The 26,136-nt window shown below is 62.1% G+C and overlaps 3 protein-coding genes across 6 annotated transcripts; 1 reads left to right on the top strand and 2 right to left on the bottom strand.

Moving 5' to 3' along the window:
* Positions 1-728: 728 nt before the first annotated feature.
* LOC142596892 (secretory carrier-associated membrane protein 3-like) lies at positions 729-3,008 on the bottom strand. The gene is made up of 9 exons (XM_075727359.1): positions 2,961-3,008; positions 2,778-2,855; positions 2,563-2,703; positions 2,354-2,474; positions 2,122-2,250; positions 1,773-1,932; positions 1,234-1,335; positions 1,019-1,136; positions 729-875 (listed from the first exon to the last, which is right to left on the bottom strand). Exons 1-9 carry the CDS (start codon positions 3,006-3,008, stop codon positions 729-731), a joined length of 1,044 nt encoding a protein of 347 aa, XP_075583474.1.
* Positions 3,009-4,858: 1,850 nt separating this feature from the next.
* LOC142596890 (dual specificity protein kinase CLK2-like) lies at positions 4,859-14,020 on the bottom strand. 4 transcript variants are annotated; one of them, XM_075727356.1, is made up of 13 exons: positions 13,951-14,020; positions 11,641-11,810; positions 11,226-11,460; positions 9,371-9,467; positions 8,957-9,023; positions 8,445-8,561; positions 8,059-8,225; positions 7,510-7,604; positions 7,017-7,146; positions 6,571-6,653; positions 6,256-6,335; positions 5,945-6,035; positions 4,859-5,512 (listed from the first exon to the last, which is right to left on the bottom strand). In XM_075727356.1, exons 2-13 carry the CDS (start codon positions 11,808-11,810, stop codon positions 5,330-5,332), a joined length of 1,515 nt encoding a protein of 504 aa, XP_075583471.1. In that variant the 5' UTR covers positions 13,951-14,020; the 3' UTR covers positions 4,859-5,329. The 4 variants fall into 4 exon arrangements, with proteins under 4 accessions (XP_075583471.1, XP_075583470.1, XP_075583472.1 ...); XM_075727355.1 differs by lacking the exon at positions 13,951-14,020 and adding an exon at positions 12,893-13,258; XM_075727357.1 differs by lacking the exon at positions 13,951-14,020 and adding an exon at positions 12,893-13,258 and having other exon boundaries at positions 9,371-9,464.
* A 581-nt stretch (positions 14,021-14,601) lies between these two features.
* Positions 14,602-25,431, top strand: LOC104033349 (potassium/sodium hyperpolarization-activated cyclic nucleotide-gated channel 3-like). Its single transcript, XM_075727347.1, has 9 exons — positions 14,602-14,921; positions 17,560-17,989; positions 18,145-18,306; positions 18,798-19,016; positions 19,484-19,630; positions 19,734-19,974; positions 20,596-20,760; positions 21,299-22,439; positions 25,422-25,431. Exons 1-9 carry the CDS (start codon positions 14,602-14,604, stop codon positions 25,429-25,431), a joined length of 2,835 nt encoding a protein of 944 aa, XP_075583462.1.
* The last annotated feature ends 705 nt before the right edge of the window (positions 25,432-26,136 follow it).

Here is a 26,136-nt window from a genome sequence, read left to right as displayed (position 1 = left end):
CTAAATGCAGGAAACCCCCCCCCAGCAGCACGGGCACCACTGCTGCCTGTCCCAGCCCCGCTCTCCTCCCTGCGCTGGGAGCAGGCACGGCTCAGCAACGGGGAGAGGGAGAGCACGGGGAAAGGGAGCAGAGTGGGGCTGCCTCTGAGCTCAGCACCCTGGGGACAGAGCCAGCCCCTCCCCACCGGAGCAAGCCCCTGGGGGAAGACAGTGACAATGTTCCGGGCAGAGAATGAGGTCCTGCATCAAAGGGAAGGCAGGCAAAAGCCTCGAGGGAAGAGCCAGCCCCTGTGCGCCCCGGGACTGGGCACACAGGGAACCCTTCGTGCCCCAGGGCATGCAAGTGGCATGGGCAGGTGGGGAGACAGGAGAGCCCTGGCACCGCAGGGAAGGTGAGCAGCCGCTTCGGTCCCTGTCACGCACCTGGAGGAGGCTCCTGGTGCCGGAGGGGAGGGCGATGACAGGCGCAGGGCTTGGCCATAGCACCTCCCATCCCGCTCCTTTCCCAGTCCACTGAGGGAAAGGGACCGGCGCAAACCAGAACAGCCTCCATCCGTGAGGAAAGGGGTTAGAGCAGCAGACGATTCAGGCACCAGCACTTCCAAGCTGGGATGAGGCAGCCTCTGACAGCTGATGCAGACACACGGGGATCCAATGAAAGTGCAACTTGGATTTCCTCTTCCTTAGAAAGAGCCCACGTGTGATGAGAAGCCAGGGCCCCCGCCCGGCTAGGGTGCCCGGAAGGCATTGGTGGCGGCACCCGCAGCAGCGTTGGCCGCCGCGGTGCGCACCGCCTGGTTGGAGAAGACCCCCGCAGCAAACTCCTCCTGCGCTTTCTGGAAGCTGGCGCCCGTCCGGCGGTACAGAGAGTGGATCTGGAAGAGAGCGGCAGGCTCAGGGTCAGCGCGCCAGCCCCGTTCCAGGCCCCCGATGAACAGAGCTGTGCCCTTGCGCCTGCCAAACCCACCTTCATCCTCCCAAAGGGGTGCTCCGGCCCTGAGGCTCGATCCAAACTCACCTTTTTCAGCATAATGATGCCCAACACAGCCACTGCTGTGAAGAACAAGGACACCAGAATCATCATCACAGCCACGGCTGTGTTCGTCCGCAGTGCTATCAGGCTCAATATCCAGCCGCTGCAAAACAAGAGGTGGTTTCCCACGGGTTCCCTCTTCCCCACCTGCCTCCCATTCCGGGGTGGCCAGGGCTCCCCAGGGTCAGCACAACGCGCACCTGAATCCCCAGTTTGGTATGCCAATCGCCTGCAGCACGTACACCACGTTCTGGGCAAAGAAGACGAAGAAGAAGACAAAGAAGTTGAACGAACTGTCACTCCTGGGAGAAAGAGACAGGCGAGGTTAGGCAATGGAAAACAATTCTCAAACCTTCCTCGAAGCGGGGGACGCAAGGAGAACACGCAGGCCCCAGAGGTGCAGCCACTGGTTAAGGGGCTTAAAGCAAGGAGAAATCTGAGGAAGAGGCATAAGGCAGCGCAGGGATCTCCAACAGCAAGGCCCACAGGAAAGCACATTCCTGTGACCTCTGAAGAGCCCCATCCAAAGCAAGATTTGGTCCTCAGCCAGAAGCTCAGCACAGAATCACCACATCCCCCAGACCCAAAGGCCACACAAGGAGCTAGGACACCATCGGTGCCGCACTCAGGGCGAGGGCCTGTTCTACTGAGCAGCCCAGTCTCCCCAGCTTCACGCACCAGCCTTGCGGCCATCCCACCCCGCCACTTTGCTGGCCGGGGAGCTCAAGCAGATACACACCTGAAAGCTTTGTACATCGGCCTATACCAGCAGACAAAGGAGCAGGGTGTGTAGAGGAGAGCCCAGAGAATGGAGAGGCCGAACCCAGAACCGGACGAGGGGTCCACACAGAACCAGGCCAGCGAGGACAAGAAGTTCAGGAAGAGAGCAATGGTGCTGGCTGAGAGAGGACATCGGTCAGGCAACGCAAGCAAGGTTCCCCCTGCCCCACCAAGGGCTCAGCCCCCTAGACCTGGGCACTGCGCATTAACTGTGACTTCTCCAGAGCAGCAGCGTTCACTCGCACGCAGAACGCTCATTCCTCTACCTCCTCCCAGGATCTGCCCTTAGCTTTCCCCCAGGGACTCACCCATCCAGAGGTAATACATGGTGGAAACGGTCTTCTGGAAGTCAGCAGGGATCTCCACAGGGATGTCTTGGTAGAAGCAAGGCTTCACCGGGCAGAAGGACGGCAACGGGGGCCAGTTGTTCAGCCTCGCTGCAGAGGGAAGGAGGCGAGAAGGAGAGAGCAGCAGTGCCCGTGCCGGGGGGGCCGAGGGGAAGGCGGCCGCCGTCCCTCCCCGGCCCCGCAGGCCACTCACTTGCAGCGCCGCCGAGGGCCGCGTTCTGCAGCTCCCTCTCCCGCCGGTCCAGCTCCTCCGCCTTCCGGTTCAGCTCCTCCTGCCGCTTCAGCAGCTCAGCAGTGGCGGCTGCCGCCGAGGCCTGCGGGGGGAGCGCAGGCCCTGGGGCTCCCGCCTGCTCCCCCGGCCCACCCCGCGGCGGCCGAGCGGCCGCCTCCCCGCCCCGGTACCTGCGTGCCGTAGGAGCCGTAGTTCCGGGGCTCCGTGGGGCTGGTTTTCCGCGGGGGCTGCGCGGCCGCCTGCGGCGGGGCCATGCCGGCCGATGGCAGGGGCGACGGAGCCGCCGACGGGGCCTGGTACGGCGGCGGCGGCTGCAGGAAGGAGAAGGGGGCGGTGAGGCGCCGCTCGCCGCGGGGAGGGCCCCGCCGCAGCCCGCCCGGCTCACCGCGCTGCTCTCGAAGGGGTTGTAGGCGTCCAGCGCCGCGCGCTCGGGACCGGGCCGGGGCTGCAGCGCCGCCGGGTCCTGCAAGAGACGGGGCCGGTGGGGACTGGGGCCGGTGGGGACTGGGGCGGGGCGGGGCGGGGCCGGGCCGGGGCCGCCCCTGCCCCTCCCCCGGACGGGACGCACCTGGAAGGGGTTGTCGGGCAGCACCGCGGGGCCGCCGCGCTGGGCCATAGCGATGGCGGGACCGAGACCGGGGCCGGGGCCGGGGCCGGGACCGGGGCCGCCGCCGCCTCACTCCCCTCAGCCGCCGCCGCCCCGCCGCCGCCGATTGGCCGTCTCTCCGTGACGTCACCGACCCCGCCTGCCGCTCTGGGGAGCCCGACTGCAGGGGGTCTCTGCGCACGCGCGGCCGGAAGCGGGCACGTGATGCGGCCACATGTCCCGGGGTCACGTGCAGGCGCACTTCCCCCCGCCCAGCGCAGGGCGCGCCGGGAGCGCGTCCCCATGGCAACAGCGTCCCCATGGCAACGCCGGGCCGGGGCCGGGGCCGGGGCTCTCCGCCGCCCGGGCCCCGTCGCGTCCCCCCGCGTTCCCGGTGCCCCATCCCAGGGCCGGGCCCCCCTGTCCCCCCCGTTCCGGTCCCCCGCCCAGGGCCGGCTCCTCTCCCCAGCGATGGCTCCGGTCAGCCCGGCCTGCGGCGAGCGCAGGCCCCTCCTGCGGGTCCCCCTGAGGCCTCACGTCCAAACCCCTCGGCTGGGCTCCCGCCTCTTACCGGGGCGGCCGCGGTGCCGTTCGCCTCCGGCCGGCGTGGAACCCCCCAGGCTTTACCCTCGGGGAGGCCGGCAGGGCTGCAGCGGAGCAGCTGTTTCAGGAGCCCACCCGAACCAGCCGTGCAGCAGACTCCATGGAAAGAAAACAGGGAAGAATTTGCGGCACGACAAGCAGCTTGGGGAATTTAATTTTTCTGTCTCCTGGACCAGTTATTTATAGGGATCCCTGATGCCATCAACTGCCAGCTGCATGTGGACAGCATACGGACGCTCCCTCCCAAACAGGGATTCCTCAGCCTCCTGAGCGAGCACAGGACACCCAGCTGTACCTGCCTCGAGTTCCCGCCCCAGCTCTCAGTGCTTCGCAGGAACTGCACCTCTCTGCTAAAAACACTCTTTAGCATCTGAACACAGACTTACAAAGTTACACACAAATCTGTGAACTCCCACTTCAACCCAGACAGCCGGCACTTTGAGCTGTGCTTTCCAATGGGAAAGTAAAAGCTGTGGATTCAGGTTTTGGACATTGGTGGGGATTTGGGTTTTTTTTTTTAAAGTCTGAGACAGACTGCAGGTGTTATTTGGTCAATCTAATTCTCCTCCATACTCACCCAGGGCTGGCTACCCGCGCAGCAGGACACGGTCTTCCCCTGCTTTCGCTCCCTGGCGACACATCACCCGCTGGCTGCTGCCAGCCAGGCGACCACAGGTGGCAGATGAAAGCTTCCAGCCCAAGCTCTTGAAATTAGGATCACAAGCTCATGAAGATGATTCAATGTCACCCCTCCTGAGACTCTCCCACACTAACTCCGGGTGAAGCCAGACTTTTCCTTTATCCCTCTGCGTGATGACAGTCCGCCAGAGCCCAGCCACAGTCTGCCACAGGTGGTGCCATGGCAAAGCGATAAGCTCCTGCAGAACAGACCATGAGCATGTCTGCTCTGTTACCGACACCACGCCAGTGAGACTCTCCCAGACACGCTGGCAAGGCATCTACACAGAGCTGCCATCAGGTCTGAAACATCCCCAGCAATTCCCATGGAAAAGCCCAAGCCAAGGCCCCAGCCTTGCTGCAGAGCTGGTAAGAGCCAAGAAGGCACAGACTTGGGAGTGGTGCAGGTGGATGGAGCTCGCTTCATTACCAAAGGTCCCTGCACCATGAAGTACCTTTCACCCCACAACAAGAGGATGTGCCTGCCTTCCCTCCGCAGGGTGCAGTATACAGCCGCTGCGCACCAGGAGCACAACCAAGCAGCAGAACAGCCCCAAGAGGGGCTGCTGCTGGTCCAAACCCAGACCAGGTGGTTTATTCACTTCATATTTATTTTTCACAAAGACTGTACAAAATTCTTATAAAACTCTGGTGTGGGGATGGGCTATGACATTGATCCAAAAAATAATTCCCATGCAGTCCCACCAGTTTCATAACTTACAAGGAAACAGATAAGCTACAGAGAGCTGTGAGTCCTGGAGTATTTACAGCAAGGAGGGCAGGAGAGAACAGGAGACAAAGCAACACGTGAACAGAGGTATTTACAATATGGACATACAGGCCCCCTCGCCTCACAATAATGGCAGCAGCAACAGCAGGAGGTCAGGCCTGTGGTGCTCAGAGGCCAATATAGAATATGGGCTATTTACAGTATCTCACATATTAACAGCTTTACAAACATGTCCAGGGAGTTCTTCTCATGTATAAAAAAAAAGCACCAAGTGTCTGAATAGAAATCACACAGGCCTCCACGGGGGCTAGAATCTGAGGGCAGGCTGGCACCTGTGGCGTCACCGGCTGATGTCTCTGCTAGAGTCCCACATTTTTGTGCTCGGCTCCATCTCCAACATGTCAAAGAAGGGGTGCTTGAGGGCTTCGGCCAGGGTGATGCGCTTGGACGGCTCGTACTCCAGCATGCTCTCAATGAGGTCGAAAAGGCGGTGATGGTCCTCAGCCTCAGAGGTCAGGTATCGCTGGGGAGATGGAGGGGAGAGGTTAGGGCCAAGGACGCTGCACCCTCTCCCATCACAGTACTTTCCCTGGGCTGAACGGCTAAGCTGGGCAAAGACCGGTTTGTCCAGACCATCACTCCTCCTAGACCTGAACTCTGGGCTGCTTTACCAAGCATGGAACTGCCAAGCTTTCCCCACCCCGCCATCTTTCCCAGGCACTTCCTGAGGTCTCTGTGCCCTCCTCCTCCTCCACTCCAGATTAAGCTCAGGTTGATGCAGTCTTCCTAGTTTATGTCTGGGAAAGCCAAGGCTCCTCGGGAAGACACTGGTCTGACCCTTTCATTGGCCCAACCTTGCCCACAGGAAGAATCTTCACAACTGGGGCAGGCACTCTAAGACTCTGCAATGAGAAAAGGATAAAGCAACCGGATGCTCCTGCCCACCCCGCCTTACCCGCAGCGGCTTGCAGTTTTCCCTAACATAGCGGCCAGCAGAGGTGTTCTCGTCCCAGTCCAGACGGCCATGGTAGAAATATTTCTGTTTCCTGTCAGAGTAAGAGGTGGGAACAGGTTACACCCAAGCACAAAATGTCTTGCAGCAACAGCAACGTGCCAGCCCTGGCAGTGCATGGTGCTCAGGACACTGCAGCAGCATGGACAACTGGCTCAGCAGGCAACTTCAAAGCTCGATCCCTCAGAGAGAACCACTACATGGGAAGCAGGAGAGAGCTGGCAAGCCTGCGGTGCCCTGCCGGCCTTGCTCACCTTGTTTTCCGGATCATCCGAGAAGGAATTGGCCCCAAGATCCTCTCCATCATGGCCAGGTGCTCCCGGTTGTCATGTGTCTGAGAGAGATAAACGTAAAGGGAAGGCATGGAACAGATTCCAGTTGTTCTACCTCCAGCCCTGGGTGTTCCTCCCCAGTTCAGAACCCCTTGCTGGGCAACACCTCAGTCGTCTCTACAAGACTGCCGTGATGGAGGGAACCCCATCAGTCCCAGAGGCTCCTGGCTGTACTGGGCAACAGCCAGCATCCTCTTTCATCACTTGTGAGGTAGCCATACAGCATACAGTTCTCACCTGAAACAGGGTGAAACCCACATAATACTCAAAGATGATGCAGCCAATGCTCCACACATCACAGGGCTGGCTCCAGCCAAGCTCTAAAAAACAATGTTTTTTAAATAAAAGATCCAGTTATGGCCTAAGATCCCAAATCCCTCTCCCTCGCCCTTTTAAAAACAAATAAACAACTGGAAAAACAATTCCCATTCCAGCCAGGCTCCCGATACGCTGGTGGCAATTGCTCCCAGCCGGTAGCAATGCCGAAACACCAACTTGTAAGTTGCTGACCCTCCCAGAAAACAGAGTAGAGCATGTTACATAAAGCACTTCTCATCTCCCAGGGTAAACCCCAGACAGCTACTGAATGACGTGGAAGCAAAATGCTCCTTAATCCAGCAGGCAGCACCCAGTGCCCTTGAGGTGAACGCCCGCCTCTGTGGGAACGACCAAGCGGTACCTACCCAGAATGACTTCCGGGGCCCGGTAATGCCTGGTAGAGACAATCGTGCTGTGATGCTCGTGATCAAACGTGGCACTGCCGAAGTCCACCACTCTGATGCCTGTGCTCTTCACGCTCCGCTCATCCCGCTTCTTCACGAGAGAGAGTGGTATCAGTTACTCGGGAGTTTCGAGATGCAGACTTAGCCCCTTCCTTACACAGCGGAGGCTTTGCCACAGGGCACCATGGGAGGGGAAGGCTTCGGAGGGTATGTTGGTGCTAGCACAGCCCCCAAACAAACTCTCACCATCAAGCAGGTAAGCCTGCAGTCCCTATGGCTCACTTACAGACTGCACAGGCTGTTCATGCAGGATATAGGCCCTGAACAAGTGCATGAACATTGTTGGTCAACCCTGTGTCTCCTGGGGCCACGTTCCGACTCCTCCCACCTGCTGATAAGGTCAGGGACACCAAGAACCCAAGAGAAGACCTCTAACACAAGGCAGTGCTGTTACCTTTTCCAGGTTATAGGAGAGTTCGTAGTCAGAGTTCACGAAGAGGATGTTCTCTGGCTTGAGGTCAGTGTGAGTGAGTTTATTGTCATGCAGAACTGAGGAAGCAAAGAGAGTCGGGGTGATGGAACAGAAGCTGAGAGAGGCATGATTAATTCAGTTTGCTCATACTGGCACCAGTTTAGCCCACATTTAGAACTGGGTGTGAACAGTCAGGCTAGCCCAGGCCAAGATGCTTCGGCAGAAGCACAAAGATTTATCATATCGATCACCAGAACGCGTGTGTGGAGGTGGATGCTGAAGTGCCCCGAGCTACTGCCAGCCCACATGCATCAGAGAACAATACAATCAGGAAAAGAAAAAGGATTCGTTCCAAGCACGCATTCACCGCTGGAGGGGCAGGAAGGCTCAGTCTCAGAACTGGCACAGCAGCACCGCAGCAAAAACTCGCTGCTTTGGGCCACCAGTTGCGGAACTGGCACAGACATTGGGAGCTTCACAGCTCCCCAGGTCAGTCAAGGACCAGCGGAGAGAAGAGCAGTGAACACTTACATTTCACGGCCTGGCACACCTGGTAGGCCATGTGCCGTACTTGGTGGATGGGGTAAGGCAGATAGTTGTTGTCCTTCAGGAAATCAAAGGTGCTGAGCCCCAGCAGTTCGAAGGAGATGCACATGTGGCCGTGGTAGTCAAACCAGTCAAACATCCTGACACAAAGACTGAGAGAAAAAATTCTGATTCAGGACAAATCTGCATGCACCACTCAGCTAAGTTATCCCTGCCCCAGGCTCCTCCTCTCCTTGCTCAGTCCGTATCCCACAGCAAGCCCATATGCCTCCAAAAACTAGCTACAGCCGAATTCAGTCACGCAACATCAAGTACTCTCTCATCCCATCCCTGCAACTGCGCTAAGGCAATAACGCCAAAAGCACACTCACTTCGTGTTCTCAGGATCCTTCTCGTTGATTTTCTCCAGCACGTTAATTTCCAGTCGAGCAGCCTCTTTGTATTTCTCTACATTTTTAATGATTTTGAGAGCGACACGTGCACCACCCCTGGGGAGAAACAGGAAGAAAGTGCAAGATCACCCCTGAGCTGGGTCAGCCTGTGCCCTGCAAGAAGGGCTTTCTGATCCAGCCTTCTCCTGTGGTTGTGCAGCACAGCCTTCTGCCACCCGTGCTCAAGCCAGAAGTGGCCATTATCAAGGGGTGCCTGCCAAAGCAGGGCCTTTTCCCTCCCTGCAAACAGCCCCAAGGCTCCCCTGGCCCCTCTCCAACACACGGGCGACCCAAGAGGGCGAGTGCCCAGACCAGCAGAGGAACACCGCAAAACCGAGAGACTCATTTTCGCCCCCAGACTCCCATGTTAAGCACAAAAGGCCCTGTCACCAGCTGTGGTCTCTCTTTTTCCCTCACCACCATGTCCCTCCCTGTCCCAGGAGCAGACGTACCTCCGGTGATCGATGCACTGCACCACCCTGCCGAACGTGCCTTCCCCTAAGGTGCTAATAATCTCATCTGGGAGGGAGAGAAAGAGAGGAAGGTAGATGAGAGAGTGAGCATGACCTGGATGCAGCGCATACACAAGGCAGAGGAGAATGCATTGCAACACCTAACCTGCACACAGCTTGAGAGACCGGAGCAGCGGAAGGCTGACACCGGCTGCACAAGGCAACTGCCCTAGTTCCCTGGCACTTCAGTAACAATACAAAATATAAACGTAGCTTTAACAAAAGGGGAAGGAAAAGGAGAGGGTTTCTCTTTAATAAACAATGAAAATAAAATGAAACAGAAAGATAAGACAGATCTGCGACTGCGATGGGAGCTTAACTAGAGAGCTAAATTATGTTACGATTTGGCTGTACATCTTTCTTGTAGCCAGTCGCCGACGCGATAGATCAGATGCCCCTCGTCGTCGTCCTCCACACTCTTGGCCCTTCTGCTGCTCTGTCGACTCCGCTGCTGGCCCAGGCAGACAGGGAATTCATCATTCACCAATCAGATTTTCAAACCAGCGCAGCAGCCAGCGTCACGCATTGGTTGGTTTGGAAATTCACATGGTTGTTTGAGGAGGGGTTGCAGGAGGAGATTCCCAGCCAATTCATACGGCACAGAGGAATATATAACGATAGGGATATTGCAAGGGAACATGTCAAGATACAACACACTAGCTCAGAAAAGAAAAAAACAGTTTGCTTTTCGTTGTAGCAAAAAAAAAAAAAAGAAAAAAAAGAAAAAAAAAAAAGAACCTACAAACAGCCCCACCCGAACCAGTGTGAGAGCAGAGACGGTCAGAACAAGGGCTAGCGGAGGGGCAGTGGAAGGGGCCAGCTGCTCTCGCTCCTAGGGGGGCTCGGAGAGGAACGGCACTGGCCTTCGAGTCCTGGATAATGCCAAGAGAGCACGCCGAAGCACAACGCTGCAGCCGGGCACTCAGTGGCCGCGGGGAGAGACTCGCTGCAGCCCCACAGCAGCCACTGAGGAAAGGCAGCAGAAGGCAGGTGCTGGGAAGTCCTGCACAAGCAAAGGGCCAGGCTGCCCCACACAGGCACTCCCCATCCCGTTCCAACAACCACCCACATAGCTTCCCCCAGCCCCAACACTCAGGAAAAGATGAATTCAGAGATTTCAGAAGCAACTCTCGGTACAACGATCCATCCAAAACCAGAGAGAATTTACGAGTGACTGCCTGGGGGAAGACGTGACACTTCTTCCTAGACCCTCCCCCGAAGAAGCTGATCCTGGAAGGACTAACTTCCAGGAGAGAAGCAGAGGCCCAACAGGGAATAGGGACAGCCTGGGATGAGCCAGATAAGAGGTTTATGCCAGAGAAGAGAAAAATCCTGCCTTCAGTTCTTCAGCTAAGTATCCCCACACCTGGGAGCAACCGGCCAGCAAACTTGGGACCCAAATCCAGCCCACAATCCCATCCCTGGACATACAGCCAGAACAGACCAGACAACACTGAGAGCTCCACACACAGAGCAGAGAACGTGTCTGGGGTCTAACAGAAGTGGAAGGTGAACAGCAGAACAGACAAGAAGAGAAAGCCAGGGACACTGCTGGGAAGAGCCTGTGATGGTTGCTGCCTCCACCTGAATTGACCGGTCCACAAGCTCTGCTCCTTTGCAAAGCCCCTCGCACGACATCCCCCAGCAGCTGGGCCCACCCAGAAGGATCCTGCTCTGACGCAGGACCTAACCCTCTGAGACAAGGGGCTTCCTGCCACAGAACACAGGCCCGAACCGGGGACCACGGGGACCAAGCTGCCTGTCGCAGGCAGACCGAGCTCTCTGGGACCAGGATCAGCTGAACGTTCTGTACAAACCTTGCACAAAAGACTGCTTGGCTGGGGTTCCTAGACAGCTCTTAATGAGCATCACCGAACAAAAGCAGCGCTCTGCAGGGATAAAGGAGCTGAGGACTGCAGCACCACCCCCGGGGGACACGCCAGCCTCGCAAGGCATGCCTGTCCTCCTCCCACCTCCGAGCGGGCAACACTGAGAGAGGGTCTGAGCTGCCTGTGCCCAGCTGGCACAGGGCAGCCACTGCTGAGGCGCATCAGGATGGTGGACAGGAACTGCTGTCTGCATCAAAGGCTTTCTACGCATTTCTCAAGCTGAGTCCGAGAGAGCGTTAGAAAGTGAGTTTTCTACTTACCCAGCTCGCCACCTGGGAGAGAAAGGTTACAGGGGAGGCCCAGCACAGCAGGATACTCACCGATGAGGAGCGACTAAAGGACCGGCTGCGGCGCCGCCTCCGCCTGTGCTTACGCCGGCTGCTTTTGCAGCTCCGGTAGCTGCCCTCGCGGTCCCGGGAGCGTCGGTACTCATAGGAGTGACGGTACTCGGGTTCATAGTAGGCTTCCCCTCGCTCACGGCTGTAATCGTTCCGCCGGTAGCTGTCACAGTAACGCCGGTCGTAGGCCCTCCTGTCTGCTGAGTGGTCGTCGTAGCTGGGGAGGGGAAGCAAGCCGAGGGAATTCGATTACGAACACTGCCCGTGAAGTTACAGCTCAGAGCACATGAGAGACAGGGCCCAGGCCACCCAGAAGCTGGGCTGACCACAGCGGCCTCCAGCCGAGCTGGAGAAACACCGCAGGGTTCGAGGTCCCGCCTCGTCCTTGCAGACTCACCTCCTGGATCGAACATGGTAACTGTCTTCCCGACGGTGCCGACGGTCACGCTCGCTGCTGCTCGATCGCGACCGTGTCCGCCGTCTCTTGTGTTTGCGACTTCTGTAGCGCTCATGATAGCTGCCTCGGCTGCTGCGCTCCGACGAGCGGTACCTTCTTGAGTGAGGCATCTACAGGGACAAGAGACGGTGATGACTTTGTGAGGCAATTGCCAGGGAGAGAAACCAGTGCAGATTGGCAGTGGCCTAGGAGCTGCTAGGGCAAGGAGGGGGGGCAGCAATCAGCAGCATGGCCGAGTGTGCAGGTGGAGGTTGAGAGGGAGGGGACAAACTTCTGAGAGATTCCAGAACCCTGTACGAGAGAGGATGCAACCGCCCACACCGGCTCTGCTTGCCGCGGTTCTGTTTTCCAGGTGACTTTCCCCTCTTCATGCCCATCTCTACCAGTCACAGCTCCAGGAGCTGCATTTGCACCTTTGAGGCTTCCACCTTCTCTCTTTAAACTAACGTGCTCCCTGGGAAGGAGAGAAGCACCACCAAAGAAAACTGAAAGAGGGTGAAACAAAGCTCAGGATGTCACCGGTGCTCAGCCCAAAGTCCTTACACACCACTGAGCGGGTGTTGGTCTCTTCTCCCAAGTAGTTAGCGATAGGACAAGAGGAAATGGCCTCAAGCTGCGCCAGGGGAGGTTTAGATTGGATATTAGGAAAAATTTCTTCATGGAAAGAGTGGCCAAGCATTGGAACAGGCGGCCCAGAGAGGTGGGGGAGTCACCATCCCTGGAGGGGTTCAAAAAACAGGCAGAGGTGGCACTTGGGGACATGGTTTAGTGGGCATGGGGGTGTTAGGTTGATGGTTGGACTGATGATCTTAGAGATCCTTTCCAATCTTACTGATTCCTAGTTTTTACTTTCATTAAAAAATAATCCAGCCACCAAGCCAGGAAACATGAAATTACTACTCTCCCCTTAACTGGTTTAGTGGTGGACTTGGTCGTGTTAGGTTATGGTTGGACTGGATGATCTTAAAGGTCTTTGCCAACCTAAACGATTCTATGATTCTATTACTGGAGACACCCAAGCAGGCAGCTCATGAAGAGATGTCTCTGGTTTACTGCCAAGCAAGAGACATCTACACTCCCCACTGCAAGCAGGGAGGGCCCTACAGCATCCAGGGAGCAAAACCACCCTTTCCACGTACAGAGGCGCTAAGGAAGCCTTGTAGACCCTACCTCAGAGGGAAGAAGTGCTCACCTCTACCTCTCTGGTGGGACGTGAGAGTCAAGAACGAAGGAGAAAATCCCTCGGTGAGATGGCACACCGGGTCCCAACCCTGAAGTGCTAGTTCGCAGGATCCCGCTCCCATCGCCAGACCTCACTCCACAACTCTAAGACATTCCCTGCACGTATTTTGGTTCCAAAGCATCAAGCACCTCAATCTGCCTCGCCTCCACAGGCCAGAAGCTGGAGCTCCCTGTGTCCACAGGCCTCCCACTGGTGATTATTTTCCCCCAAAAAGGTACCCTGACGCACCGGGCTGCCCTCCCACACCCAGCCCTACGCTGACGTTACAGGCAGGGCTTCCAAAAGGCAAAACCGCCCCCGGTGATGCTGTGTCCCGGGGGCACGGCCTCGTTATACCCCAGCAAGCTTCACCCGCCAGAGCCAGGCCGGGCTCGGTGGGGCCGCTCACGGTTCCCCCCGGTTCGGCGGCTCCGCAGCCAGGTCCCGCTGTGCCCCCGGCGGGCACCGAGTGCGGGCCCGGGGCCCGGTCTCCAGCCGCTCGCTAAAGGCAGGGTGCGAAGGCGACGCTGGCGGCCCGCCAAGGCCGGGCACCCTCTTTACGGGCAGGCGAAGCCAGCACCGGGGCGTTTCGCAGCAGGTCTGGAACCGGTTTGGGGACGATGATGGCGGCCGCGCTCGCTGCCCTGCTCCGCTGCCGCCGGGCGGAGCCTCCACCCCGCACGGGGCCGCGCCGAGCGCCAAAAGCGGAAGCGCCCGGGGCCCGGCCACCGAAGCGAGGGTCGGGGCCCGACCACCGGGAGAGACCGGGGCCGCGGGAAGGGGCGGCGGGTGGGGAACCTCCCGCCCCGGTGCCCCAGGGCCCGGCCGCGGCCTCCTCGGCCCATCCGGCCCGGCCGGCCCCGCCAGCGCCTCCCCCGGAAACGCCCGGGCCGCCGGGCTGCGGCCGCGGCCCCGCCAGGAGCCGCCGGCCCGGGCCTGCCCCGCACGGCCCCGGGCCGCCCCCGCCAGCCACGGAGGCCGCGGCCTACGCCTACCCCCGCCCCGCCCCGCCGCGCCCCGCGCCGCACCGTCCTCGCAGCCAGCCCGGTGCGCTTGTCCCACAGGAAATCCGTGATGGCGGCCGTGGGCCCCCGGGAGTCCCGGGCCCCGCTCCAGCTGCTCCGGCTCCGCCGCTCGCTGCCGCCGCGCCGCGCCCCGCCGCGCCGCCGATCCGGGTCCCCGCCAGGCCGCGCGCAGCTCGCCGCGGCGTCGCGCACGCACGCACCACGCACGCACGCACGCACGCACGCACGCGCTGCGTCACACGGCGGGGCGGGGCCGGGGGCGGGGCGGGGGCGGGGCGCGGCGCCGGCCGTCGCCCTCGGAGCCCCGCCCACCCCGCCCCGCCCCGCCCCGCCCGCCGCGGGGTCCCGCGCCGCCGCCGCCGCCGCCGCCGCCGCCCGGGCCTCGCTGCTGGGCGCGCCGCCGCTCCGGTGCCGCCGGCGCCTCCCCGCTGGCGGCGGGGCCCGGCCGCCGCGCCCGCGCCAGGCCGAGCGCAACAGGCGGGCGCCGGCGGAGCTGCGGGCGCCGGCGAGCGAGCGCGGCCGGTGACCGAGAGGCCGGGGGCGGCGAGCGAGCGCCCGCCCGGGGCCGGGCATGTGCGGCGGGGCGGCGGGCAGGGCGCCCGGGCAAGGGCGTTTGAAGGAAACGTGAGGAGCGGCGGCGGCGGCGGCGGCGGCATGGACGCGGCGCCGGGCCGGAGCCCCGAGCCGCGGGAGAAGGCGCCGGTGCTGGACGGGGAGGCGGCGGGGGCACCCGCGGGGGCGGCGGGCGCGGCCCCGGCCTCGCCGGCGGCGGCGGAGCAGATCGTGGCGGAGGGCGAGGCGGCGGCGGCGGCGGCGGCGGGCACGTTCGTGCAGCGGCAGCTCGGGGCCATGCTGCAGCCCGCCGTGAACAAGTTCTCGCTGCGCATGTTCGGCAGCCACCGGGCCGTGGAGATCGAGCGGCAGCGGGTGAAGTCGGCCGGCGCCTGGATCATCCACCCCTACAGCGACTTCAGGTGGGCCCCGGGCCCCGCGCCCGCCCCGGCCCCGGTGCCGCCGCCCCGCCCCGGCCCCGCTGTCCGTGGTGCTGAGCGCGGCCCCGCCGCCCGGCCCGGCCCGGCCCCGCCGCCAGCGACCGTCGGGGGCAACAAGTGACGGGCCCCGGGGCTCCGCACCGGGCCGGGGGTTGCGGCTTCCCGCCGCAGCCGCCGCGGGGCCGGCCCTCACCGCGCCCGGGGCCGCGCTACCCCGGCCCCTTCCCCACCCGCGGGTTATCCCGCGCCCGGCCCCACGGGGAGCACCGGCAACTTTCTGCTGCCTCAGCCCCTCCCCGCACCCCCGGGCCCTCGGGGCTCCCGCTGGGCCCGGGGCAGCCCGGCCGAGCCGGGGACCTCCGCCGCCCCGGCTCTGGGCGTGCGAAGGAGCAGACGGGGGCTGCCTGTCTTTGCCTCCTCCCAAAGCTTCCTCCCGCTCCTTCTCGACGCTGTTTTTAATTCCTGCGTCTGGCGAGGAGCCGCGCCGTCCCCACGGGGACACGGGCCCCAGGAGCTGCCCGCGGGGCCTGCCCAGCACGGGCTCCGTCTCCACGGGCAGGGCACCCAGCGAGGAGCCGGGCCTGGCTCATGGTGTCACCGGGATCACAGGGAGAGCTCGGGGACCGATGATGTGGGAGGAACTGGGTGTCACGGGGATGTTGAGTCATATAGGGTGGGCTTTCTCTACGGGGGATGAAGCTGCCAGGCAGTCATCTCCTGCAGCAAGCTGTGACACGGCCGATGTCCCCAGCCCGGCAAGGCACCCTGGCACGGGGCTGGCACCTGCTGCAGGTCCCCAGCACCTGTAGCCAGCTCCCCTCGCTGCTGGGCCCCAACCTCCCGCGTGTGCCGGCTCCCCCGCGCTGCCCTAGCACGGCACCGAGGGCCGCAAGCCCTTCGAGCCCTTTTCCCAGGGAAGCCGCCCCAAAGTTTGTGTGCCGGAGCTCGGCAGGAGTGGCTTGCGCAGCCAGTGCCCTGCGCTGAAGGTGACATGAAGCGAGCTGGCAGGTGGACAGCCGGCGGGATTATGCTGGTGTTTATCACATTATGGGGATACATAAAGGCCACTAAGATCAGGTCCCCGCGTGTTCGGCCTGACACAGAGTAAAGGACAGGGCCTGCCCTAAAGAGCTTAAGCCTAAATCTGAATCAAGAGCTCCTGGCGGGTTCAGGCAGCTGTGGGGGGCAGGCGGTTTCCCCGCTCGGCGTGTGGCATGTCTCGGGGCGCGGTGTGGGCGTGCAGGAGGCGATTGCTTGGCCAGGTCAGGCCCCTTCTGCCTTGCCTGGCATCAACTTGCCTGCCCCAGCAAACCTTGGCTGTGGGCAAGGAGGTGTTAATTTGTGCAAGGCTCCTCGCCCTGGGGGAGCTCCCCGGAGAGGTGGGGCTCCCCTCCCTGCCAGGCTCTGGTGCTCTCTTGCTGAAGGAGCCTCACGTGGTGCCAGGACTTCTCCTCCCTCCTCTTCCCCGCCGCCTGCAGAAAGCCCAGTGCCTGTGTCCCACTGAGGATGCAGGGAATGAAACGCCCGCAGGCTTCTTGTCACGTGCAAAAGCCAGTCCAGATCCACGAGACACTAGGAGTTGCCCTGGATCACCTTTGGAGATTCGGGTCTATGCCCACGACCGGGGCCGGGGCTAAGGGTGGGCACCCAAAGGTGGGAGCTGCACTTGCTTTTCCAGGCCTGGGAGCCCACCAAGCTGTTGCAGGAGCCGCCGCAGGCCTCCTGAAGAAAGGCATTACATGCGTTTGTGCCATTGAAAACATCCCAGCCGCATTTGCATGTGAATGGGGATGCTGAATTTCACGGCACAACCGAACGCTAATCAACTGCTGCTCGGTGTCTCTCGGCTTTCTTGCGAAGCCTCTAAGCTTGTCCACTCTCAGAAAAAGGAGATGGATTAAGGTGTCCTGCAGGCCCTGGGCTGTGTAGCTCCTGCCCACTGCTCACAAGCAGCCCCTTTGGGGCTAGACGTGTTCCTCCCACCTTTCCTGTGGTGACGGCACTTGTCTACCTTTGCTTGGCTGCTGCCTGGTCGCCCGTGCTACGATCCCGACCGCCTGCCTGGCCCCTGAGTCCCTCGGCCGCCCCAGGAGCTCGGCACTCGGTTTGCATAACCAGCAAAGCTTATTCTAAATCCTGCTAAGCCAGCCCAGGTGGTGGCAGGGAGACAGCGGGTGACAGGGAGCTCCAGGGAGCAAAGCCCACGTCCTCCCTGAGTTTTTCACAGGGCAGATGTCAAGTTTGGGGCGGGGGCATACGTGTGCATGCACTGCCATGCCATGAGGAAAGGGAGGAGCGACAGCCAAGTTCCTTGAGCTACAGCCCTCCGGTCCTACATACACAGGGTGATGTTTGCTCCTCCAGACCCTTGGCCCTGCTCTGCCTCAAGAGCCGGTCCGGAATTGCTCCTCTCCGCACACATATACTTGCGTGTGTCCCAGCCAAGCAGAAGGGTCTTAGTCATGTGTGCGGGCAGGCACGTGTGTTGTGTCCTGAGCGCCTGGCTCCCCACGTTGTGTTGGGCTCTAGCTTTGATCCTGGGTTAGTTTTCTAACCACTGTGTCCTGCCTCTCCCCACTTCTCCCTGCCCTGCTCCATCCCCTGTGCTCCCTCCCTGCAGGTTTTACTGGGACCTCATCATGCTGCTCCTGATGGTGGGGAATTTGATCATCCTGCCTGTGGGCATCACGTTCTTCAAGGATGAGAACACCCCGCCCTGGATCGTTTTCAATGTGCTTTCGGACACTTTCTTCTTGGCTGACCTGGTGCTGAACTTCCGGACAGGCATTGTGGTGGAGGACAACACAGAGATCATCCTTGACCCTCACACCATCAAAATGAAGTACTTGAAGAGCTGGTTCCTGGTCGACTTCATCTCCTCCATCCCGGTTGACTACATCTTCCTCATTGTTGACCTGGAGACCCAGGTGGATTCAGACGTCTACAAGACAGCCCGGGCCTTGCGCATTGTCCGCTTCACCAAGATCCTCAGCCTGCTGCGCCTGCTGCGCCTCTCACGGCTCATCCGCTACATCCACCAGTGGGAGGAGGTGAGAACCCCTTGGGGGTCCAAGGCCCCTGGTCAGGGTCTTGGGCCAGGTCAGGGGTCCCTGGCTGTGGGGTACAGCTGGTTGGAGAGCAGGGGTTCAGAGGGCTGTCCTGGGAAAAGAGTTTCTCTGTAGCTCCACTCCTGCCTCTTCCCCAGATCTTCCATATGACGTACGACCTGGCCAGTGCTGTGGTGAGGATCTTCAACCTCATCGGCATGATGCTGCTGCTGTGTCACTGGGACGGCTGCCTCCAGTTCCTGGTGCCCATGCTGCAAGACTTCCCCAAGGACTGCTGGGTGTCCATGAACCGCATGGTGGTGAGTGCCCCGGGCAGGGGCGATACCGGCCGTGCATCTGCCTGGGGCGGGGAGGAGAGGGTTTGGTTACACATCTCGTACTCTAAGGCTGGATCCACGTGCTGCAGAGCAGCATCTCTCTGGTCACAGCCCTGCAGCAGCAATGAGATGGGATAGAGGGAATCTCTGCATCACCTTCCCATCTCAGCCCACCTTGGCTGCTGCTGGAGTCGGAGCAGCCAGGGGAATCCCTCGTGCCCTGCCAGGAGGGAACAGGGCAGTGGGGCTCCTGCCTCCTCCCCTGAGCAGGGGCGGGTGCCGGCTCAGGGCTTTGCACAGTCCCCAGTGCCTCTTCCCGGAGCAGAGCTCTGCCCTTTGGGCTTGGACATGTCAGAAACCTTTTCCTTGCTGGGGCTCTGGACTCACTGGCTCTGGGGAGGGAGGACCAGAGAGTTCAGTGCAGCAAGATCCTTCCAACAGATACCCCAGCGCCGCTGTTCCCTCCTCTGCAGAACGACTCCTGGGGCAAGCAGTACTCTCACGCCCTGTTCAAGGCCATGAGCCACATGCTCTGCATTGGCTACGGCCAGCAGGCGCCCGAGGGCATGACCGACGTCTGGCTCACAATGCTGAGCATGATCGTGGGGGCCACCTGCTACGCCATGTTCATCGGCCACGCCACCGCCCTCATCCAGTCACTGGACTCATCCCGGCGCCAGTACCAGGAGAAGGTCAGCCGGGTGGGGTAGTGAGTGCCTGAGTACTGGGGGAAGATGCCCTGGCACGAGTGGGTCCAGCTCCAAAACCTGCTGGGCACGGGCTGCCCTGCCTTGCAGGTTCCTGCCCTGATCTCTGCCCTTGCCACTCACCCGGGGAGCGGGGGACTCGGGCCAGGCTGCCCGTGTGGATAGAGACACCCCGTTCATGATGTTGGGGTTCACCCGAGCATAGTGAGGCCCCCCACCTCGCCTCTGCCCTGGGACCCTCTGCGCCCTGAATGCACAGGGGTTCTATCCTCCGCCCCAGAGGTGTCCTTTGAGACGGGGCCCTGGAGCAGGGGTGGCTGGATCCCCACTCCGGCAGTGGCTGCTTCTCACTGCCCAGGAGAGGGAAAGCGTTGGCCGGCAGGGCCGCCGGGCTCTGGCGTGGTGCAGCTTGTTTCAGCGCAGCCCAGTGTGGCTCTGCCTTGTCCCCACAGTACAAGCAAGTGGAGCAGTACATGTCATTCCACAAGCTGCCTGGGGACACGCGCCAGCGGATCCATGAGTACTACGAGCACCGCTACCAGGGCAAGATGTTCGACGAGGAGAACATCCTGGGGGAGCTCAGTGAGCCGCTCAAAGAGGTACAGGCAGGCACCCCAGTGCTGGTGACTTGGGGAAAGGGGGCCGGTGCTTGCTGGGCTCAGGCTTGGCGATGTCGCCGCTGACCCGCTCCTCACCCCACAGGAGATCATCAACTTCAACTGCCGCAACCTGGTGGCCAACATGCCCCTGTTTGCCAATGCGGACCCCAATTTTGTGACAGCCATGTTGACCAAGCTGCGCTTTGAGGTCTTCCAGCCCGGGGACTTCATCATCCGCGAGGGCACCGTGGGCAAAAAGATGTACTTCATCCAGCACGGGGTGGTCAGCATCCTCACCAAGGGCAACAAGGAGACAAAGCTGTCTGATGGCTCCTACTTTGGGGGTGAGGCTGGGCTGGGAGATCCGGAAAGCAGAGGGAGCAAGAGCTGCCGGGGGCAGGAGCAGGGGCATCCCTGATGTTTCTGCCTGCTGCAGCCACTGCCCATCCGCTCTTGCCCAGTGCCAAAGGCTTGGCAGCCACCTCGCACCGGGCTCTGGGGCTCAGAAGCCCACCACCCTTGTTCTTGTGGGGCACCTTGTCCAGCAGATCGAATCAGGCCGGCAGTCAGAGCCCTGAATTCTGTCTGGCTTGGGCAGAGGGGGCATCCACCCACCCCGCCTCTGGCTGGAGAGGAGGGTGGTTTAGAGCAGAGCACCTGATCCAGTTTATAGGCTACAAGCTCAGGTTTGGGAGAGAAACAGGCTGGGCAACCACAGCAGCCGTGCCCAGGGATGTCCCCATGGCCCAGGGAGGGAGGAAAAGGCTGTGCCTGGCCGAGGGCACGGCCGTGGCTGTCCGAACTCCCGGGTCTATCTCTCCTCCTGAGTCAAGCTCTGTTTCTGTGCAGGGTGTGGGAGTACCGGCCAGTCCTGTCCCCGCCTCCGGCTGCCATTATCTGGGGAGGCTGTTGGGAGGGGGACGGACGGCTGCGTCATCCTGACACCCAAACCTGTCTCCCTGCAGAAATCTGCCTGCTGACACGGGGCAGGCGGACGGCCAGCGTGCGAGCTGACACGTACTGCCGCCTCTACTCCTTGTCAGTGGATAATTTCAACGAGGTGCTGGAGGAGTATCCCATGATGCGCAGGGCCTTTGAGACGGTGGCCATGGACCGGCTGGACCGCATAGGTGAGGAACAGCCCCTGGGCCCAGCACGGCTGCCTCTGCGCTTGCTTCCAGGGGCCACGGCACCCCAGCCCCATGGGTGACAGCATCACAGACCCCATGAATCATGGCACCCCAGCCCCATGGGTCCCCAACAGTGAGGATGAGGGGGAGCACAGGGAAGGAGCCTGCCTCCAGGATCCTGCTCTCCTCCCAGGCGAGATACGGGCAATGCTGTAGGACAGGCTTCCCCGGGGGGGCTGTTACCCCCCCACACACATATTTGCACTGTCTGGCGTTGGCCAGCTGCTCGTCCTCGCCCCCCCTCACCTGCAGAGGACAAGCAGGACCCCAGCCCCCAGCCTGGAGCCTTTGGAGCCAGGACTGCCCTGTTTTGTCCCTGCTTCTCCCTCTGCCCCAGCCCGGACCCTCCCCAGGGTCTTGCTTCCCTTCAGCACACCAGTGAGGTTTTACTGTCCCTTCCCCACTGCCACCCTGCCCTCCACGGTGTCCCCGAGAGCCAGCGCTCCCAGGGTCAGTGACACTGCTGCCTCCCACCCAGGGAAGAAGAACTCCATCTTGCTCCGCAAGCGAGCCGAGCACAGCGCGGGGCCCATGAACAACGAGATGATCCAGCAGATCATGAAGCACGACCAGGACATGGCCCACAACATCCAGGACCTGCAGCAGATGGCAATGGGCCGGGAGCTGAGCGGCAAGCCGGTGATCTGGGAGCCGCTGGTGCACGCGCCCCTGCAGACAGCCGCCGCCACCACCAACGTGGCCATTGCCTTGACTCACCAGCACAGCCTGCAGGCTCACATCTTCCTGCCGCCCTCCTCCATCTCCAGCCCGCTCTCACCTGAGGCCACACTGCTCACGAAGCAGGTGCGCAGGTCCCAGCCCAGCCTGGGGGGCTCCCGGCCCTCCTCCGTGAGCTCCCCATCAGGCGCGCAGTCCCACCTCCAGACGCCCGCTGCCGGTTCGCCTTCCTCCCCCATGGTCCAGTCCCAGGTGCCCCTGGAAAGCGGGGGCCAGAGACCAAGCCACGGGGCACAGCCCCTGCCACGCGCGGCACAGAAGGGGGAGATGCCACCGGCGGCCAAGCAACCCCCGGCCGGCTCCCAGCCCCAGCTCTCCAAGTCCCGGGGTGCCTCGGTCTCTACCTCGCTGCTGCAGCAGGCGGCGGGGGCTCCGTCCCCCAGCTCGGAGCAGGCACTGCCGGCAGGGAGAACGCTCCACTACAGCTTGTCCCGAGCCACCGGCTCCCACATCTCTCTTCTGATGCAGCCCCAGCAGCTGGTGAAGCACAGGAGCATCCAGGGCCTGCCTGTGGGGCGGCTCACCCAGGACGTCCGGCTCCTCTCCGCCTCCCAGCCCTCCCTTCCCAATAAAGTGGCCCAGCAAGCCGACGGGAGCTCCTTGCAGCAGGGCAGGAAATCCGCAGGCAACCTGGCCCGCAGATCCTCTCCCTCGGTAGCCGGACTCCTTGCCAAGCCATGTCCGGGGATCCCAGGCCAGCCAGCACACCCGCAGCAGATGCCTTCAGGGTCACTGGCTCAACCCAGCCGCTCCGTGGCGGGAGCATCCACCCCGCAGTCCCCGGTCTCTGCATCCAGGCAGGCAGCAGGTCCCTCTCGCAAGGGCTCCGTGGCCTTCAGCCCCGAGGTGGAAACGGGGAAACCCAAACTCCCATCCAATATGTGAGCCCCCGGCAGCACTCGTGCACAGGCAGGAGGGACCCGGGCACCCCAGCAGCACCCGCGGCAGGAGAGCAGAGGCGGCAGGAGAGGCAGAGCACCTGGCGAAGGCCCCCAGCCCTGGCTGCATCGGAGAGAAGACGAGGTGAGAGGCAGCGCCCGGGGACATGGACCGGCTGCTCCGGGCATGGGGGCACAGCAGGGACAGGTGTGGGGCAACCCCAGAGCTGGCCTGGCTGGATGAGGAGAGGGCTCTGCTGACTGTCCCAAGGGGGGACTCTGCCGGGGCTTTCCCTTCCCTGCTCCATCACCATCTGCCCTAGCTCCCGCCCTCCTGGAGGCAGCAGGACCGGTCAGAGCCCTCGCCCAAACCCTGGCCTCCCTGGGGAGTCTGGCTCCCCGCAACGGCTCCTTGGGGGCCAGGCCCCACCATGCTCTGCCCTCGCACCCCACAGCCTCTCCCAGGGCCGGGCTGGTGCTGGCAGCTCCTCCAGGCTCGTCCTCCCACAGCAGCAGCCACCACATGCCCACCTCGATCCCCGGAAAGCTCTGCCCAGCGCCTTCGCTTTTTGGGAGAGGAGGGAGAGGCAGCCCCCCGGGGCCCGCTGCCGAGGGCAGAGCAGGGGGGGCTGGAGCCCGCGGCAGGGTCTCCCTGGGCAGGCAGAGCGCAGGTACCCAGGGCTGGTGGGGTCCAGGTCCCCCCTCCCTGAGGCCCTGGCAGGTCCCCTGGGGCACGGTGCCAGGACCTGGGGGTCCCGGGCAGGGTCCCCCTGCTGTGACGAGTGCCAAGCGGTGGAGCCGAGGGCAGATGGGTCTCCCACTGAGCAGCCTCTGTGTGCTTCTCCCCGGCTTGGGGGAGCATCTTTGCCTCAGGGGTGCTGGGTCCCTGCGGGGTTGGGATGCGCCGCCGGGCAGGGCTCTGCCCCCACACCCGGCTGCTGCGGCCTGGACCCTCACCGTGCTCACCCGGGCCTGGCCACCTCTGGCTCCTGGGAGGATGCTCAGCCCGGGCTCTGCATTCCCCTCGCCCTGCGCTGTGGTCCCGTTTCCAGACTGCCTGGAGATGCCGGTCACCAACACCGCAGCGAGTGAAAGGGTGTCGCGAAGAGATGCCGACCCCGGGCAGCGGCTGGGTGACGTGCGGGGCTGTGGGGCTGCTGCCCCTCGCCCTCCTGGGTCTTCACGTGGGAGAGCAGGGGCCCGGGGTCCCCGCAGCCGACCCACATCGCCCCTCCAGAGCCAGTAGTCAGCAATGTGTGTTCGAGTCGTGGCTCTGCCGAGCAGCTGAGCTCTGCTTACAGTGTCGCTTTGGGCCAACCGTGTTAACAGTCCTGGTTAGAGTAGTGTCCCTTCCCGACCCCGCCGCGCTGCGCAAGCTGCTTCCCACTACTGGAGTCAGGAACCATGGCTTGTAGTCGTGCTCTGGGGCCTGGCTGCTGCCGAGCGGGGCCCACTGGACCCCCAGTGCAGCGGGCGAGGGTCTTGTTCCACGCGGTACTTCTCAAAGTGAGGTCTTCAGTTCTCCCCCCTCATGTTTTGGGATGTTGGGACCGATCCGGACCGCAGCACTGCTGGGGGAGCCCAGCCTTGCAGGGCACAGCAGCCCGGCGGGAATCCCGTCAGTGTGTCCGTTGGAGGGGATGTCCAGCACTGCCTTTTTTTTCACGGACTTCAACTCCCCTTCCCCGCCCACCCCCGCGTCCCGCTCCATCCCCATGGTCGGTGTGTCCCCAGCAGCCCCTCGGGAAGGGGTCTGCAGCCGGGCTGCGCAGTCAGACATTCCCGGGCTGTGTTTACACTGCGTGATGTAGATGTTTTAGCGGTCATCCTAGGTGTCCCCCGCAGAGCACGTGGGCCGGCCCGGACAGCACCGAGCACGGCTCTGCTTCTGCTGGCTGCGCCGCTGGTGCAGCCTCCCCACGCCGCAGCCCCATGCCAGAAGCCAGAGCCACCCTGTGCTCCGGTCACCGCCACGGCAGAACCCTGCCGTGAGCCGCATCAGCTCGTGGCCCCAGCGCCCCGTCCCGGCGGGGAGGCAAGAGGGGCGGCTGGAGGGGCCAGGGGTGCTGGCCATGCACGCGCGTCTCTGTGGCGTGCGTGGGCGCAAGTCTAGCCACCAAAGACCATGATCCTTCACTCTTGCACTCACGGCAGTCGATGTACAGAGCTTGTAGTTTTCATATCGCAGAGAATTTAAAAGCGTTTTTTTATTTTTGGTCGTTGTACATAATGGATTTAAATAATAAAGAGAGATTCTGAGCTGGTCTGGGGGAGCCTCCTTCGGCGCTGCCCGCCGGCACCCCTCGCGCCCTGCCCGCGGGGATGGGGTGGGGGGTGCTGTGGTTCCCCTGCTACTTAAAAGCCGGATCCGATCCTGGCTGTCCCCAGAGCCAGAAGCAGCCGGGGCACCCTCGGGTGCCCAGCGAGGGGCCTCTCCCCGGCCCCGTAGACCCGGGCAGCACAGTGGGAGGTCCCCTCCCGCCCACCCCCCAGCCTTTAGGCTCTGGGGAGATTAATGTTTAATCTTTGGTTATTTTCCCCTTCTGTTTATTAACTTGGGGGGAGGCGGAGGTTTGATACCGCCTGATTGCAGAGCAGACTTTAGGCATTAACTAGATTAAATGAAGGTCATGCAGCGCGAGATGGGCCGGGATGCCTGAGCCATGGAAGCCGGGGCATTTGCAGCCCACAGCCCCACGCGGCGCTGCCAGCGCAGCCAGCACGACTCTGGGGGCACAGCTTTGCTCTGACTGCACCCTCCTCGGCAGCTCCTGCCCCCGCAGCCTGCCGCAGCACCATCGGCACGGCGCAGGCAGCCACCCCGCGATGCCTTGCTGGTTCTCCCCACGGCGGCCCCGCCGTCACCGGGGCAGCCCCTGCCTGTGGGACGCTGGTGGCAGCTCCGCCATCAGCAAGAATTAGGCTCTGTGACACACGATGAGATCAGAGCTGATTACTGGTTTCTTTCTAATTTGATTATTTCAGATTACACTGAAGCCAGCCTGATTAAGGGTGCACGGAGGCTAACAGTCCCCTGCCCCAGCATCCTGCTGGAGGGCCAGGCTGCACTGCCAGCGCCTGGGCCTGGCTCTGCCCGGCCAGCGAGCTGCTCCGCAGAGAGCGCTGAGGCTGCCGGAAGCGAAAAGAGCATTTTCTTGGAAATACAATTCCGGCCCACATGTGCCGTGCCCAGCCATGATTTACCCACCATCTGCAGGGCTGGGCTGCTCGGGCAGCCAGCGCAGGTGGGGCTGGGGAGGAGGCGAAGGGACCTGCTGGCTCCCACCGGCCCAGGGCAAGGCAGAGCCGCACCGCCTGCCCCGGAGAGGGCAGAGCCCTGGGCAGCTGCCAGCAGCCCGGCCCAGCTCCCCAAGGGCACTTGACCCTGGAGTGGGGCAGCTCTGCCCCAAGCCCCGACGTTCCCAGCTGTGGCGATGGCTGGTGGGGGTTTAGCAGGCAAACAAGGCAGAGATTGATTAAACCGGGGTTAGCTGAGATTAGAGGATTACAGCGGGTAAGCGGGAGATTGCCATTCGGCGCAGTATCCCTCGCGGCACCACATGGGAAGGGTGCCACCGCAGAGCTGCGCCCACCCGGTGGGTCCTCGGCCCAGCCGGGTGACAGCCATGAGGACGATGGGAGGCCAAACCTCCCCCCAGCACCTGATTTCTCACCTGCACGCAAAGGTGTGTGGTGCACC

Source organism: Pelecanus crispus, unplaced genomic scaffold (genome assembly GCF_030463565.1).
Source record: "Pelecanus crispus isolate bPelCri1 unplaced genomic scaffold, bPelCri1.pri SCAFFOLD_172, whole genome shotgun sequence".
In the NCBI taxonomy this organism is placed as follows: Eukaryota; Metazoa; Chordata; class Aves; order Pelecaniformes; family Pelecanidae; genus Pelecanus; species Pelecanus crispus.
Note: the sequence above shows the minus strand (reverse complement) of the source record. Positions and strands in the feature narration are given on the sequence as shown.

Coding starts and splice junctions, on each gene's coding strand:
- LOC142596892 (XM_075727359.1), bottom strand. CDS start 3,008: ATGGCCCAGCGCGGCGGCCCCGCGGTGCTGCCCGACAACCCCTTCCAG. Junction 2,704..2,777: donor ACCCCTTCGAGAGCAGCGCG/GTGAGCCGGGCG, acceptor TCCTTCCTGCAG/CCGCCGCCGCCGTACCAGGC. Junction 2,251..2,353: donor GGCCCTCGGCGGCGCTGCAA/GTGAGTGGCCTG, acceptor TTCCCTCTGCAG/CGAGGCTGAACAACTGGCCC.
- LOC104033349 (XM_075727347.1), top strand. CDS start 14,602: ATGGACGCGGCGCCGGGCCGGAGCCCCGAGCCGCGGGAGAAGGCGCCG. Junction 14,922..17,559: donor CACCCCTACAGCGACTTCAG/GTGGGCCCCGGG, acceptor CCCTCCCTGCAG/GTTTTACTGGGACCTCATCA. Junction 17,990..18,144: donor ACATCCACCAGTGGGAGGAG/GTGAGAACCCCT, acceptor CCTCTTCCCCAG/ATCTTCCATATGACGTACGA.
- LOC142596890 (XM_075727356.1), bottom strand. CDS start 11,810: ATGCCTCACTCAAGAAGGTACCGCTCGTCGGAGCGCAGCAGCCGAGGC. Junction 6,036..6,255: donor CGGATGATCCGGAAAACAAG/GTGAGCAAGGCC, acceptor TTACTCTGACAG/GAAACAGAAATATTTCTACC. Junction 5,513..5,944: donor AAAACTGCAAGCCGCTGCGG/GTAAGGCGGGGT, acceptor CCATCTCCCCAG/CGATACCTGACCTCTGAGGC.